Genomic DNA, 16,107 nt, shown 5'->3' on the forward strand with positions numbered 1-16,107 from the left:
CTTTCCCCTATCAGAGACAGACACTCCCTCTTAGAAAAGCACTGGGCCCCCAGAGAGCCTGGGGGGCTGTGGCATGGAACAGGTGTGGTGGGGCACCAGGAAGCTGGACACCCAGGCAGACCGGTCCCGCGGGGGCTTGCTAGGAGAGCAGAAGACGTGATTGTTGCTGGCACCCAGTGCCGAGAGGCAAAACAACAGCAGGGGTTCGTTACCCTGTGTGCTTCACTCAATAATCACAACGGGGTGGAGAAGCAGAAAAGTTTATTTGAAGTTTCAAAAAGGTACAGGGAGATTAGAATCTCAAATCCTGTACACAGAGCAGGAAGTTACACAGGCTTTTATACATCCTTTCTTCAGCATACTTACCCAATAGCAAGCTGCCCTAAGTATCCATATAGCCAGCCAATCCAGTTCCCAGCTAGTTCCCTGGTTCTCTGTATCATTTGTTAAACTATACATAAAGCTGCTTTATTCAGCATTGTTCTTCCATATCTGCCCTGTGTGGCCTTGCTTAGTTTCAGGCAGTCTGACTCTGCCACATATTGTTGCAGATCCTCAGCATAACTGCTGCGAGTGCCTCCAGGCCGGGGGGGCAAGGACACCTGGGCCTACTGCGAGGGGGCTTCATCGACACTCGTGGTCTTCCATCCCCTCGAGTTACCTAGTGGCCATGCCCAGTGTCCCCAACATGATGGTCCAAGTAGATGCAAGCTGCGCCTACCTGCGCTCCCTGCTCCAGGAGCCACCCCTGCCAGCGCGGGAGGCTGGGCACAAAACTCACCTTGGCTCTCCCCACTCTGTGCAACCTGCGTGGGGGGCTCAGTCCCGCTCCAGGAGTGATTTCTGGAGCACCCAGCTCCCGGGGGTGGCTCCCGTGGGGCCCGCCCCTCCTTTGGCCCCACAGCCAGCACAGACACACCCCCAGAGGAGCAGTGCCTGCAGGGACAGAGGCACACTGCACCAAAGCCCTGCCTGCAGGGTCAGGGAAACTCAGGAACCTGCAAGCTTTGTCCCTGGTCTGGTGGTCCCAGGCGGGGCTGGCTGGAGACTCCGGCCCCTGGAGCTCTCCCTGCAGGTGTCTCCTTCCCACCAGCTGGTCTAACTGACCAGAGTCCCTGGGTGTGTCCCATTGGCTCCCTTCCCTGAGGAGCTCGCCTGCTGCCTGTGGGGGAAGGCGCACGCTGGGCTGGAGGCAGCTGAGCCTGCCAGGGTCTGTGTGCACCGATAAGGGCGGGAGGAGGGCAGCCCCCACTCCGCTCTCAGGGCTCAGGCCAGCTCTTTGCTGTTCCCAAGTCCATGCACACCTCCAGCCCCACCCTATAGCTTCTTCCTAAGTCACCCCAGGGCTGACTGAGCCCTGTCTGCATGGCTGCCCGTGGCTCGGGGTAGAGCTGGGGCACGCTGGCAGTGTGGTCCTACAGCCCCGGGCTGGAGGCATTTCAAGCGCCTGGGCTCAGACCAGCTGTTTCCAGAGTCCATGTCAGCTGCAAATCCCCCTTCTCAGCTTCACTCACCTGCCCACTGTAGCGTCCCTCAGGGGCAGTCCTGGGTGGGGAGCCTGCTGCTCTGCGAGAGGCGAAGCACAGTGAGAACCATCCAGCTGAACAGGAGCCAGCTCACTTTCCTCCCCTCACCTGGAACACAGAGGATGCTGGGAGTCGTAATCTTTTGCCTGTGGTGTCCACCTGGAGGGCAGAGTGTGATTTTAGTCTTAGCTCCGCATGCAGCAAAGGACTCGGCAGCTCCCTGGGTGTGTCCCAGGCCTGCCTTGCCCAGCCTCAGTGGGGGCCAGGGCCCAGCGGTCCCAGGGATTTCTCAGACTCGGGCAGGCAAGCTGCAGCGTAGCCATTAAAATGGGGGTCAGAATGGAGGCTGGCCATGGGCCCTGGCTGTCTGGGGGCAGGATTCTCCTGCCTTGGGGCCTCTGGTGCCCCTTGTGTGGTTCCCCTCGAGGGACACTCACTGAAAGTTGGCTCAGCTGGGAAAGCCCTGTCCTAGGATCCCTCTCCCCAAAGACATAGCATGGGCCCTGGGAGCGAGCGCTGCTTCCCCTGGCAGGCCCCCACGCTCTGGAGCATTCCCACCCCACCCCTGCGCTGCATCCCTGATCAGCGGGGCCTGGCCACTGCAGGCGGGGAGATGTGTGGCCAGCACGTCTCTCCTCTCCTCTGCCTTCCCTCCCTTCTGCCAGGGCAGTGCCTGTCCATGGTGTGCCACGGGCATGGGCAAGCTCAGCACCCGTCCCCTGCATGCCACAGCCATGGGCGAGCTCAGTGCCCATCCCCCACGTGCCACGGGCACGGGCGAGCTCAGCGCCCATCCCCCCTGTGCCACGGCCATGGGCAAGCTCAGAGCCTGTCCCCTGTCCTCCATGGGGATGGACAAGCTGACAGCTTGTCACGGAGTGTGGGGGAGTCCAGGCCCTGCACCCCTCTTCCTGAGATTCACTGAGACTCTCAGCCAGCCAGTAAAACAGAAGTTTTATTGGACAACAGGAACATAGTCCAAAACAGAGCTTGTGGGTGTGACGAAGTGGGACTGTTCTTAATGTTTCCTCTGAATAGTGTGGGGGTGCCTCAGTTTCCCCTAGGCAGTTCTGAAGTATCTAGGGGGTGGGGTAAGGGTGTATGATCATTGCAGAGCCCTTGAGGGCATGTGTGTGCAGGAGTCTGGACACAGAGAATGGCCGACACCCTGTTTCCTGGCAACTGATGGCCTGGGCCCTTCCCCCCTGCAAGGTGAGAGCTAAAGGGTTGGAGAACAAAGGAACCAGGTGACCTCCTGGCCCGGGGAAAGGAACAAAGCCCAGAGGAGGAGGGGCTGGAGGGAGATTTCAGTTTGGGGCTGGCTGGGACATGGAATGAAGGGCAGACGTGGTTGTCTGGCTCACTGCCCCCCCCAAAATGGATCCAGCTGAGGGGTCCTGTTCTCTGCACCTGCAAGCTCTGTGTTAGACCATGTTCCTGTCGTCTAATAAATCTTCTGTTTTACTGGCTGGCTGAGAGTCATGTCTGACTGAGAAGTTGGGGGGCAGGACCCTCTGGCTTCCCCAGGACCCCGCCTGAGCAGACTCGCTGTGGGAAGCGCACGGAGGGGCAGAGGAGGCTGAATGCTTCGAGGTCAGACCCAGGAAGGTGGAAGCCAGGTGAGCTGTGTGTCCTGCAGACAGGCTGCTCACAGAAAGGCGACTGCCCCAGAGTCCTGACTGGCTTCATGGGGAGCAGTTCCAGAGCATCGCCCAGGGACTCCGTGACAGTGGGTACACCCAGGACCCCTCAGTCAAGTCCTTCTGGCGGAGCAGGGAGCTTAGACCCCAGCCCTGGGGTTCCCTGTGTTCCTCCACCCAGCCCAAACTGAAAACTAAACCCACCCAGCAGTCTCTCTCCTGCAGCCTGTCTTCACATTCCTGGACAGAGGTGTTACCTCTCCCTCCCCCTCACTCCCCTCTCCCTGCTCGTCACATTGTCACACAGCCCGTTCCGCCATGGGCATGGGTGAGCTCAGCGTCCATCCTGTTGCCTGGGGGGGGGGGGGGCATAGGTGAGTTCAGAGCTTGTTCCCCACGGGCAAGGGAAGCTCAGCACCTCTTCCCCCTGCAAGCCACGGGCAGGGTCGAGCTCAGAGCCCGGCCACCGTGCATGCTCCCTGCTCAGAGCACAGGATTTCCCAGGCACCATGAGAACCCGTTTCCTGCACATCACTCAGGGTAGCACACTGAGAGCATTCCCAGAAGGTCTCATCTGTTGGGGACTCTGGAGCCAGCTGTTATCCAGGACCACATGCACCAGTTAGTGGGGACAGGCTGCACCCTGCATGTCACACACAGAAGCTCAGGGACAGAGTCCTCCTGCCCCTTCCAGCTGATGCCACTTGTCCCCCCCACCTCAGCAGACTGCATAGCCTTCTCGATGCCAGGGGCTGGGGGGAGTCAGGGCAGTAGGGAGCGGGTCTCCGCTGGGATAGCTGCAGAAATCCCTTCCTGGCCAAGGCATAAATCTGCATTTGTCAAGTTGCTGCCCAGGCCCCAGAGCTTATCTCCTACTGGGTGTGACACCACAGTGGCTAGGTCAATTGCAAGGACACATGGCCAGTGAGAGGGGGCTGCGAGCACAGAGGTGAAATTCTGCCTTGGTGGCCCGCAGAGCCCTGAGCAGCTGCCAGGTGTGCCCAGGGAGGTGGCATTGGGCCCAGCCCAGCTGGCAGGGCTGTATTCTGTTCTACAGCGCTGGAGCTCTTTGGTGAGAGGCTAGGGGGGTGGGGGGATTGGGAGCCCCATAGGAACAAGCTGTGCTGTTCTTTAGGGAGGCGAAGCAGATGGGTTTGGCACAGTCCCCCAAGGCCCCAGTGCACAATGCTCCCCTTCTCTCAGGGGGTGGCCTTGGCTAGTCCCCGGCCCTCTCTGCCAGGGGTGTGAATGAATGAGTGTCTGGGCTGGGCCTTCTGGGGGTCTAAGCTTCAGTACAGTCCTCAGCACCCCCCTTGGCTAGTCTAATCCTGGAGGGGGGCAGGGGAGCCTCGTGCAGTGCTGCCCATAACCTGAACTAGAGCATCTGAACCAGCCACAGGGCTGCCAGGCAGCCTCTCCAGGACGTCTTCACAGGGACAGTGAGTCCATGGCTAAGGGGAACAGCTTCAGGGCAGGACAGCATAATGATGGGGAGGGGAGAGCCCCACTCCAACCCTCTGGGGGTGCCAGTGATATTTCCCTGCCTTTGCTCCAGGTTTCGGGAGTGTGCAGCAGGGTCTGTTAGCAGCAGCAAGCGGTGATCCACCTAGTTGCACAGACAGCCTTCAGGTGTTTCCTCTAGGCCTTAAATAGCATGCCTGGGCCAATCAAGGCACGCGCTAGGCTCTGTCAGCCATGGCCTCCGTGGGCAGGACAGCCGGTGGTGCTTGGCCCATGCTCGCTGCTCTGCTGGGGGTGGCGTGGATGCAGCAGTCGCTCAGGGACCAGCAGACCAGGCTCTAGCCCTGCCTGGGCTGGTGACCCCTCTGGGGATGTGTAAGCTCCTGTTGTCCCTCAGCTCTGGAAGCTGGCGTGCTTTCAGTTGGCCGGAAAGGAAAATGCTATTGACTCTCAAGTGTGCCCTGCGCCCAGCCCTCCTACCAGTGTGGTCTGTGGGGCTGGTGTGACTGTCTCTGTCTCTCCTGCAGCCTCATCCGCCCTGTACATTTCCCAGACTCGAGCAAACAGACGGGCCATGGAGTGGCTCAAGCAGCAGCAGGTACTGGTGAGTGAGGCTTGGGGCAGTAGGCGCTGGGGGGAGGCCATGGGGCCCCCTGGTTGTCAGTGTTAAGTTAACTTGGCCACTGTCTGCTCTCTGCTCCGTCTAGCAAGTCAAGGAGAAATGGTGTCTAGTGTGGGAGCTGGCCAAGCTGCTGCAGGAGCTTCGTGACCTCGCGTGGAGGGGCGTGAGGCCGAGCCAGGTCATTGTCCTGTCTGCTGCTGAAACCTCCTCCTTGGGGGGACCAAGCCAGAGCCCTTCCCACCCCAGGGAATGCGAGGAACTGCCCGAGGGCTCACACGGGGGATGAGGTGACAGGGACCGGGCTTTGGCTGGTGTCACATGGAAAGCAGAGAACTCCAGCCTGCCAACCCTATCAGACTCCTCTGCTGCCATTAGCTCCTCTCCCTAATTCCAAATGACACCGGCCAATGGCGACAGAGGAAGTGACCCTCCAGCCCAATGGGCCGAATCCTGTCCCCGTACGTATGTGCACACGGGGGACTGTATCGGTGCACATGCAGGCGTGTGTGAGCGAGAGCGTGTGCAGGCAAGTCTGTGAGCATACGGGGGTGTGTGCGTGTGAGGGGGGAGGAGAGTGAGTGTAGAGCGATGCATCTAGATAATACTTAGCCCTGCCGTGAGTGCAGGGGACAGGACTAGATGACCTCTCGAGGTCCCTTCCAATCCTATGATTCTATGAGCTGTTTGCCTCTGTTCTCGACTGGCTGGGATGTCACAGCAGCTCCTGATCTCACCAATCCGTAGTGGGCTGGAGTGAGGGGAGGGTGTCAGTCTGTTAATTCCTCCCAACTGGCGAAGGGAAAGCACTCCTTTAGCTCCAGAGCAGGAGCCCCTGAGTTTGGTGGCTGATGGTCGACGGAGCTGGACAGGGGTGGCTAGGAAGGAATGCCACCAAAATCAGAAATGAAAGGACGCCGGGTCCCATCGCATCCCCTTCTGGCCCGTCTGAGGAGGGCATGTGACCTAGGAGCGGCTCACCTGGATGGGACTTCTTAGGAATTTAACAATTAAGAGCATCAGGCAGCAGTTCTCTGCCACAGTGTGTCACTGGCGACACAAACCCAGGCATGTTAGCCATGCATCGGTGTCATAAAGGGCCTGATGCAATCACTGTGCTGGTGTGGAGATTCTTATTCCAGCGGGCAGGGATCTCTGTCAAACAGAGAGCCCCTCACCTAGCCAGCGCTTGGCGGGCCCTGGCAGGGGCAGCAGTGGGAGTGCGGGGTGCTGTAGATGTTCCTACTCGGCCCATGCTGTCAGCCCTGGAGACGGAGGCCTCTCTTTACCCCCAGAACGGGGATGGCCTGGGCAGCAGGACGGCTTCCCTGCACGGTGCCCCGTCCCCATCCCTGCCATGGCGGGAGCAGCTGAGGGCTGAGAGGACAGCTGAGAGGTGGTGAAACACTGGAATGTGTTACCTAGGGAGGTGGTGGAATCCCCTTCCTTAGAAGTTTTTAAGGTCAGGCTTGACAAAGCCCTGGCTGGGATGATTTAGTTGGGATTGGTCCTGCTCTGGGCAGGGGGTTGGACTAGATGGCCTCCAGAGGCCCCTTCCAACTCTGTTATTCTATGATTCTATGACAGTTCCACTTCTGCAGCCATCCAGTCCGGCCTGCTGCTGAGGCTGCCAACAAAGGGGCCAGGTGTGATGGGCTTGAGATGAGGCGTGTAGGAACCAGACAGAGCCCCCCGCCCCTTCCTGATAGGACAATGATCAGCTGCCAGATGGGGAGCAACTTCTGGTCGCTGCTGGCCTAGTCCAGATGAGAACTAGAGAGGAAAGGCTCAGACTTGACTCCCAGACCTGGGCTGGATGGGAGCTGGCAGCTGAGAGGTCAAAGGCTCTGAAGTGGGGCCAACTAGTCCATGAGTTTAGGGCCAATTTGAATCCATATTATCACCTGGGCTATATTCCCTTGGCTCCCTGGAGGTCCGAGTGTCAGGAGATAGAATCTACCTTCCTCTCCCAGCAGAGACAGCACAGGACACTGATGAGACAGCCAGCACACAGACAAAGGCTGTGGAGAGAACACGGACAGAGGGAGTGGAATGCCAGAAACTCACGTCTCCTTCTCTGGGACAGCTGCCTGGATGGATTGTTCTGAGCAGGGTGTCACGGAGTCTCCGGGCGATGCTCTGGAACTGCTCCTCGTGAAGCCAGGCAGGACTCTGGGGAAGTCTCCTTTCTGGGAGCAGCCTGTCTTCAGGACACACAGCTCACCTGGCTCCACCTTCCTGGGTCTGACCTTGGAGCATTCAGCATCCTCTGCCCCTCCGTGCACTTCCCACAGCGAGTCCGCCCAGGCGGGGTCCTGGGGAAGCCAGAGGGTCCTGCCCCCCAACTCCGCAGTCAGACGTGACTCTCAGCCAGCCAGTAAGACAGAGATTTATTAGACGACAGGAACATGGTCTAAAACAGAGCTTGTAGGTACAGAGAACAGGACCCCTCAGCTGGGTCCATTTTGGGGTGCAGTGAGCCAGACAACCCCATCTGCCCTTCACTCCATGTCCCTGGCCAGCCCCAAACTGAAACTCCCTCCAGCCCCTCCTCCTCTGGGCTTTGTCCCTTTCCCGGGCCAGAAGGTCACCTGATCCCTTTGTTCTCCAACCCTTTAGCTCTCACCTTGCAGGGGGGAAGGACCCAGGCCATCAGTTGCCAGGAAACAGGGTGTCAGCCATTCTCTGTGTCCAGACCCCTGCACACACCTGCCCTCAAGGGCTCTGCAATGATCATACCCTACCCTTATCCCACCCCCTAGATACTTAAGAACTGCCTAGGGGAAACTGAGGCACCCCCACACTATTCAGAGGAAACATTAAGAACAGTCCCACTTTGTCACACAGGGATAAGATAAGAACATACTAATGTTCTTCAGAGGGAGTGAACAGAACGGCAATTGTCCAGTGGTCCATCGCCTGTTGTCCAGTCCTAGCTTCTGGCAGGCAGAAGTTTAGGGACACCCAAAGCAGGGGTTGCATTCCCAACCATCTTGGCTAATAGCCATTGATGGACCTAGCTGGGTATTATTTAACTAATTATTTAACTAATTATTTCTTTAACCCAGTTACACTTTTGGCCTTCACAGCATCCTCTGGCAACAGGTTCCCCAGGTTGCCCGTGCTGTGTATGGAGTACTTCCTTCTTTTTTGTATAAAACTTGCTGCCTATTCACTATAGTGGGTGACGCCTGGCTCTTGTATTCTGTGCAGGGATAAATAACACCTCTTTACTCACTTTCTCCCCACCAGTCATGACTGTACAGACTCGATCATCTCCCCCGCGTCGTCTTTTCTAAACTGAACTGTCCCCATCCTTTAACTCCTGCCTCACATGGAAGCTGCTCCATTCCCTTTTCCAATTCGAATGTATCTGTTTTGAGCTGGAGTGACCGGAGCTGTGCACAGTATGCAAGATGTGAGTGTACCAGGGATTTATAGCGTGGGATTAGGATGTTTTCAGTTATATTTGCTATCCCTCTCCTAAGGGTTCCTAACGCTTTTCTGACAGCTGCTGCCCATTGAGCGGCTGTTTGCAGAGAATACCCACGATGACTCCAAGATCGCTTTCTTACGGGGTAACATAGAATCATAGAATATCAGGGTTGGAAGGGACCCCAGAAGGTCATCTAGTCCAACCCCCTGCTCGAAGCAGGACCAATTCCCAGTTAAATCATCCCAGCCAGGGCTTTGTCAAGCCTGACCTTAAAAACCTCTAAGGAAGGAGATTCTACCACCTCCCTAGGTAACGCATTCCAGTGTTTCACCACCCTCTTAGTGAAAAAGTTTTTCCTAATATCTAATCTAAACCTCCCCCACTGCAACTTGAGACCATTACTCCTCGTTCTGTCATCTGCTACCATTGAGAACAGCCGAGCTCCATCCTCTTTGGAACCCCCTTTCAGGTAGTTGAAAGCAGCTATCAAATCCCCCCTCATTCTTCTCTTCTGCAGGCTAAACAATCCCAGCTCCCTCAGCCTCTCCTCATAACTCATGTGTTCCAGTCCCCTAATCATTTTTGTTGCCCTTCGCTGGACTCTCTCCAATTTATCCACATCCTTCTTGTAGTGTGGGGCCCAAAACTGGACACAGTACTCCAGATGAGGCCTCACCAATGTCGAATAGAGGGGAACGATCACGTCCCTCGATCTGCTCGCTATGCCCCTACTTATACATCCCAAAATGCCATTGGCCTTCTTGGCAACAAGGGCACACTGCTGACTCATATCCAGCTTCTGGTCCACTGTCACCCCTAGGTCCTTTTCCGCAGAACTGCTGCCTAGCCATTCGGTCCCTAGTCTGTAGCTGTGCATTGGGTTCTTCCGTCCTAAGTGCAGGACCCTGCACTTATCCTTATTGAACCTCATCAGATTTCTTTTGGCCCAATCCTCCAATTTGTCTAGGTCCTTCTGTATCCTATCCCTCCCCTCCAGCGTATCTACCACTCCTCCCAGTTTAGTATCATCTGCAAATTTGCCCATACTTCCTTAACTTGCTGACAAGAATACTGTGGGAGACCGTGTCAAAAGCTTTGCTAAAGTCTAGAAACAATACATCCACTGCTTTCCCTTCATCCACAGAACCAGTAATCTCATCATAAAAGGCGATTAGATTAGTCAGGCATGACCTTCCCTTGGTGAATCCATGCTGGCTGTTCCTGATCACTTTCCTCTCATGCAAGTGCTTCAGGATTGATTCTTTGAGAACCTGCTCCATGATTTTTCCAGGGACTGAGGTGAGGCTGACTGGCCTGTAGTTCCCAGGATCCTCCTTCTTCCCTTTTTTAAAGATTGGCACTACATTAGCCTTTTTCCAGTCATCCGGGACTTCCCCGGTTCGCCACGAGTTTTCAAAGATAATGGCCAGTGGCTCTGCAATCACAGCCGCCAATTCCTTCAGCACTCTCGGATGCAACTCGTCCGGCCCCATGGACTTGTGCACGTCCAGCTTTTCTAAATAGTCCCTAACCACCTCTATCTCCACAGAGGGCTGGCCATCTCTTCCCCATTTTGTGATGCCCAGCACAGCAGTCTGGGAGCTGACCTTGTTAGTGAAAACAGAGGCAAAAAAAGCATTGAGTACATTAGCTTTTTCCACATCCTCTGTCACTAGGTTGCCTCCCTCATTCAGTAAGGGGCCCACACATTCCTTGGCTTTCTTCTTGTTGCCAACATACCTGAAGAAACCCTTCTTGTTATTCTTGACATCTCTGGCTAGCTGCAGCTCCAGGTGCGATTTGGCCCTCCTGATATCATTCCTACATGCCCGAGCAATATTTTTATACTCTTCTAACAGCTAATATAGACCCCAGCATTTTGTCTGCACAGTGGGGATGATGTTTTCCAATGCTCATTACTTTGCATTTATCAACATTGAATTTAATCTGCCATGTTGTTACCCAGGCACCCACTTATGTGAGAGCCCTTGGTCATCTTCCCAGTCAGCTTTGGTCTGAACTGTCTTGTGTAATTTTGTATCATCGCCAAACTCTGCCACCTCACTGTTTACCCATTTTCTAGATTATTTATGAATAAATTAACAACACTGGTCCCAATACAGATCCTTGGGAGACCCCGCTATTCACCTCTCTCCCCTGTAAAAACTGCCCATTTATTCCTATCCTTGTTTTCTAGCTTTTAACCAGTTACGGAGAGTCCCTTCCCTTCTATCCCCTGGCTGCTTCCTTTGCTGAAGCGCCTTCAGGGAGAGACCTTGCCACAGGCTAGTGTCCACGTACACTAGAGCCATGGGGCGGATCACCCTGGTCCACATTTGTGGACCCCACCCCACCCAAGAAGCCTCGCAGCTGGGTGAGGCACGATGCCCCTGTCCAAGAGCAGGGTTGACTCTGCCCCGGCTCGTCCTGTTCACGGATGTGTGGGATGAGGGTCTCCGCGCAGGGGCCTGCCGAGGGCTCCGGCCAAGGCGCAGGCCAGCCACGCGTCCTCATAGAATCATAGAATATCCAGGTGGGAAGGGACCTCAGGAGGTCATCTAGTCCAACCCCCTGCTCGAAGCAGGACCCATCCCCAATTTTTGCCCCAGATCCCAAATGGCCCCCTCAAGGATTGGACTCACAACCCTGGGTTTAGCAGGCCAATGCTCAAACCACTCCTGCGGGAGGGGAACATCAGCTGGCCGGGGCCGGGGCTGGCTGCAGCAGGGACTGAATCTGCCCCCGGAGCCCCGTCCCCAGCCCCCCGGGCGGCCCTTTCCCCCGCGGCCGCTCTGCTCCGCCCGCGCCGGGCTCCGGGCGCGGCCCTGCCGGAGCCCTGAGGCCGGATGGGAGGCGCTTGGCGCCCCGGCCCCGGCCCCTTCCCCCGCGGCACCTGCCGGCCACGGGAGAGGAGCCGGGCCGCGCCCCGCCCAGGGCCAGGGCCGCAGCCGGGCCGGGCCCCTCCTCGGGGCGGGGCCGGGGCCGGGGACGCGGACGCGGCGGCTCAAGCCGGGCGGGGCGAGGCCAGGCCGGCGGCGGCAGCATGGAGAGCGGCGGCGCCTACGGAGCGGCCAAGGCCGGCGGCACCTTCGACCTGCTGCGCTTCCTGCAGCGGCCGCAGGTCCTGGTCCGGCTGCTGAGCGCGGTGAGCGGCGCCGGGGCCCCGAGCCTGCCGCGTGCGGAGCGGGCCGGGCCGGGCGCTGGGCCGGGCCGGGGGAAGGGGCTGGGCCGGGGGTCGGAAGGGGGCCGGACAGGGGAAGGAGGCCGGGCCGGGGGTTGGCCGGGGCCCGGGCAGGGGCTGGGCTGGGCCGGCCGGGGGTCGGAAGGGAGCCGGGGGCTGGGCCGGGGGTCGGAAGGGGGCCGGGCTGGGCCGGGGGTTGGCCGGGGCCTGGGTAGGGGCTGGGCCGGGCCGGGGGCCGGACAGGGGAAGGGACTGGGCCGGGGGTCGGACGGGGGAAGGGGCTGGGCCGGGGGTCGGAAGGGGGCCGGACAGGGGAAGGGGGCCGGGGGGCCGGGGGCCGGACAGGGGAAGGGGCTGGGCAGGGGGGCCCGGACAGGGGAAGGGGGCCGGGCCAGGCCGGGGGAAGGCCCGTTGGGAGAGGCCGGGCGCGGAAAGTCGCGGGACCTCCCGGTGCTGCGTGTCCGGCCGCGCCGGGGGAAGGGGGCCGGGGCCGGGGCCGCCGCCCTGCTCGGGGCGAGACCTGGGGCCCGGCCCCTGCTGGGCGGGCGGCGCCTCGGGGCCTCCCGGTGCGTGGCCCAGGCTGCGGAGGAGCCGCCCACGCCCGCCCTCTCCGGGCGGCACCGCTGCGGTGCATGGGGCCGGCCCGGGAGGAGGGACCCGCGGGGGCGCCGTGACTGTCGGCTTGCGGGGAGGGTCAGCTGATCGCTTTGGCTCGCCAGCCTCGGGGGGCCCTCGGCAGCCGCTGCTGACCAGCATGTGATGGAGCCAGGTGTTTGCTGAGTGCTCTACTCCCCCCCAGTTCTGCGGATGGGTCCCCCAGAGGCTGGGGGGGAGCGCTCCCCCAATGCAACTGTTGCATGACCCCCCTGTGGTGAGGCAGTTCCTGCACACTCTGAGGATTTTGCCCTATTTGTTCGGGCTGCAGTGGGGCACAAGCCAGCCCAGGCATCTCGCAGCCCAACCCCCTTACTGAGGGGTTCGGTACCCTGCTCCAATCACTTCCATGTCGACAGGTAAATCATGAGGTGAGGCCTGGAACCGCCCCGCCCCTAGTTACGGTTCCCTCAGGTAAGGAGCATGTACCAACCCCTGCATGTTTGTGCTGCCCCATTCCAGCGCACGGGGGATGCCTGCTCTCTGTGTGCATCCCCTCCTCCAAGAGGGGGGTAGGTGGATGGATAGCCATTGTGGTAAAAGGGCTATAGCTGCATTGAATGAACTCTCTCCTGCTTTGGAAGGGTGCAGCTGGTGGTTCAGGGTCCCCCCTCGCCTCGGCTTCCCACCTGCCCTGTGGTTCCTGACTACTGCTCAAGCTGATGCCAGTGCTCCCTCCCCAGGTGTTCTCCCTCATCGTGTTCTCCTGCATCATCGGTGAGGGGTACACCAACACGCATGACACTGATCAGCTCCACTGCATCTTCCACCAGAATGAGGATGCCTGCCGCTACGGCATCGGCATTGGTGTCCTCGGCTTCCTGGCCTGTGTCGCCTTCTTCACCATCGATATCTACTTTCCCCAGATCAGCAACGCCACTGACCGCAAGTACTTGGTCATGGCAGACTTGGGCTTTTCAGGTAACAGCAGCCATGGGGGTGGGCCTTGCTGTTGCTGGCTGATTCTAAGGCCCCCCCAAGAAGGGACCATTACAATCCCCTAGTCTGACCTTGGGTATAACACAGGCCAGAGAACTGCCCCAAACTAATGCCTAAAGCAGAGCAGTTAGAAACCCATCCAGTGTTCGGGCCTTCTCTAATGATCAGACAATGGCTGCCCTTGTCCAGCTCCTTGGATGGTTGTTTCTTTCAGTGGCCTACCCTGTGCCTGACTAGAGGGGGGTGCTTTGATCTCCTGGCACCGTGCCCACCATGCACTGCTGAACTTGGGCACTGCTCCTGACTTGCAGACATGCACCCAGCTGGGTGACCCTTTCCAGGCAGCTTGCCAAAGCATAGGGCTTATGGGGCTCTGCACCGAGCCCCCAGGGGCATCAAGCAGCAGTGCTGGGAGGCAGGGCAGTCAGTCAGTGGCCCTGGCACTAAGAAAGCGGAGGCCCTTAGCCAAGAGGTCTACTGAACAGGCTTTGTTTGGTCCAGCCCTCCCCGCCAGCAGTTGGGTGACATGAAGTCGTCAGTGTGGGTCAGGGGATGGGATTGCACCCCAGCAAGGCAGCCGGATCCACCCATTGCTCTCTCTCTCTCTCTGCCCCTCCCCCCCACAGCACTCTGGACTTTCCTGTGGTTCATTGGCTTTTGCTTCTTGACCAACCAGTGGGCTATGACGTTGCCGATCGATGTGCATGTGGGGGCTGACTCGGCCCGAGCTGCTATTACCTTCAGCTTCTTCTCCATCTTCTCCTGGGTGAGTGGCGCTTTCCCAGCCAGCAGATCTCTTCAGGGCTTACCTCTCTTGGGGTGGGGGCTTTGAGAGAATCGGGGGCCTGAGCCACATCAGTCTGGAATGGGCAGCATCACTGTGACCTTCTGCTGCCCCTGCATCCCAGTGTCTGGACCTGCCCTTGTGGCCCTCCTGAGGGGCCTGGCTTTGCTGACTGCTGCTCTCTCTCTTTCTAGGGGTTCCTGATCACCTTTGCTCTCCAGAGGTACAGAATGGGAGTGGAGGACCTTACTAACAGCTATGTTGATCCCACCCCTGACCCTTCGACTCCCTACTCAATTTACCCCAATGTCACTCACGACAACTACCAGCAGCCGCCCTTCACCCAGACTGGAGAGACCTCGGAGGGCTACCAGCCCCCACCTGCGTACTGAGCCCTGTGCCACTGGCCACCACCAAAGTGGCTAGCAGGGATAGCTACACAAGTGCAATTCTTCTGTGCGGCAGGGGCTGTATCTTGACTAGGGGTGGGGGTTGGGGTGTGGTGGCTGCTTAATGTGTGAAGGGCACCAGGGCTTTGGAGTTAGGAGCTCCCTGGTTCCTGGCAGAGCCCCATGACTGAATGCGGCGGGAGGCTGTACATGTGACTTGCTCCCTCCCCACTTAGAGCTGATTGCTGGCTCTGCCTTCCTGGAAATCAAGCCCTCTCTGACTGGGGGTGGGGCTTCCCTCTTGTTCATTGGGGTGACTGCTGAGCACAAACCTGCTGCATCCATGCAGTGGGGACCCCTTCCTCTTCAGAAGGGGATTTTTGTCCCTAAGGCTTGACCCTGGCCCCTCCCCAGCTGTGACAACAGAGTGTGGGCAGTTAGGTTCTTTCCTTCATAACAGCAAGGAATAACTGTTTCCTCTTTTGTGTTCAAGACAGTGTGGTGAATTTTAAACACCCCCAAAACCTTGCCTGTGGCTACATCAGTGTAACTTCAGCTCTAGACCTGGTGCCTTTACTAACCCTGCTGGCTCAGATTCCCCAAAGTGCCATCTCACTTTTGTATCAGGTATCTTTGTCCTCAGCTGCCACTGTGCTCAGCAGAGCAGGGGGGTTCAGCGCCTGGGCCAGCAGTTCTGCTTCTGTGCTGGGTAATGGGGTGTGGAAGGGGTTCCTGTGCTGCCTTCCACTTCTGCTGCTGGGTGAGCTTAATGCCAAAGTGCAGGACTAAACTTTTTGTAAACTGATTTGTACATAAAGCTTTTGAGTTTCACTACTAAGTTAGGGGCTGTGCCTTGCCTTTCCCCCCAGGAATCTAAAGGGGGTTCTGATCTTTGGGTGCCACATGCCGTGATGAGATGGCCCAGATCAGAAGCCACAGTAATGCTGTTGGTCAGCTCTCTAACTGCTGCTGAAACAGCCTCCTAGACTGACTTGGCTGTGGGGCCTGAGCAGCACTGATCCATCCCCCCAGCACAGCACCTTCCCGCTCACCCCAGGCTGGTCGGGTAGATCTGGACTCTGGGAGAAGCTGCGCTGTGTGCAGAGCACAGCCTAGTGCTGTCTGCTCAGACCCACCCGGCAGCTAGCTCTCCCAGGGGGCCAGGCTTCAGACTTCTGCCTCTGAAGCAGCTGTTCTTCCTTGTGTACACACCCTGTCTTGCTTTTGCTGGTGGGTAAATAGTCTCAGGTTGCTGCTTCCGAAGTGCACCTGTTCTGGGAAGCTGTTTCTGACCATCACACACAGTAGATGAGTTGCAGCACCAGCTGCCAGTGTACAACTGAATGGTTTAAATGCTCATTTATCACTGGTGGAAGATGGAATAAAGTCTTTTTCACTTACAGCTGCTATCTTTCTGGGGCTGGGAAGCTCTAAAGGGGGGGGGGGGTAATGTGGGCTTTCCCTCTGCTCTTCTGCTG

At 58.2% G+C, this 16,107-nt stretch overlaps 1 protein-coding gene and 1 long non-coding RNA gene across 2 annotated transcripts; both read left to right on the forward strand.

The window, feature by feature from the left end:
• The first annotated feature begins 2,852 nt into the window (after positions 1–2,852).
• Positions 2,853–7,522, forward strand: LOC311530945. The gene is made up of 3 exons (XR_014714128.1): positions 2,853–3,145; positions 5,155–5,231; positions 7,220–7,522. It is a non-coding gene; the product is annotated as an uncharacterized lncRNA (long non-coding RNA).
• Positions 7,523–11,662: 4,140 nt separating this feature from the next.
• Positions 11,663–16,029, forward strand: SYNGR2 (synaptogyrin 2). Its single transcript, XM_084648000.1, has 4 exons — positions 11,663–11,827; positions 13,201–13,438; positions 14,083–14,222; positions 14,435–16,029. Exons 1-4 carry the CDS (start codon positions 11,726–11,728, stop codon positions 14,630–14,632), a joined length of 678 nt encoding a protein of 225 aa, XP_084504126.1. The 5' UTR covers positions 11,663–11,725; the 3' UTR covers positions 14,633–16,029.
• Positions 16,030–16,107: the final 78 nt, after the last annotated feature.

This window comes from Lepidochelys olivacea (genome assembly GCF_965140295.1).
Source record: "Lepidochelys olivacea isolate rLepOli2 genome assembly, chromosome: 14".
Lineage (NCBI taxonomy): Eukaryota > Metazoa > Chordata > Testudines > Cheloniidae > Lepidochelys > Lepidochelys olivacea.

Bases quoted from the DNA above. Each gene is read 5' to 3' on its own strand.
- SYNGR2 (XM_084648000.1), top strand. From the start codon at position 11,726: ATGGAGAGCGGCGGCGCCTACGGAGCGGCCAAGGCCGGCGGCACCTTC. The intron at 11,828-13,200 runs GTGAGCGGCGCC...CTCCCTCCCCAG, and splicing joins TGGTCCGGCTGCTGAGCGCG to GTGTTCTCCCTCATCGTGTT. The intron at 13,439-14,082 runs GTAACAGCAGCC...TCCCCCCCACAG, and splicing joins GGCAGACTTGGGCTTTTCAG to CACTCTGGACTTTCCTGTGG.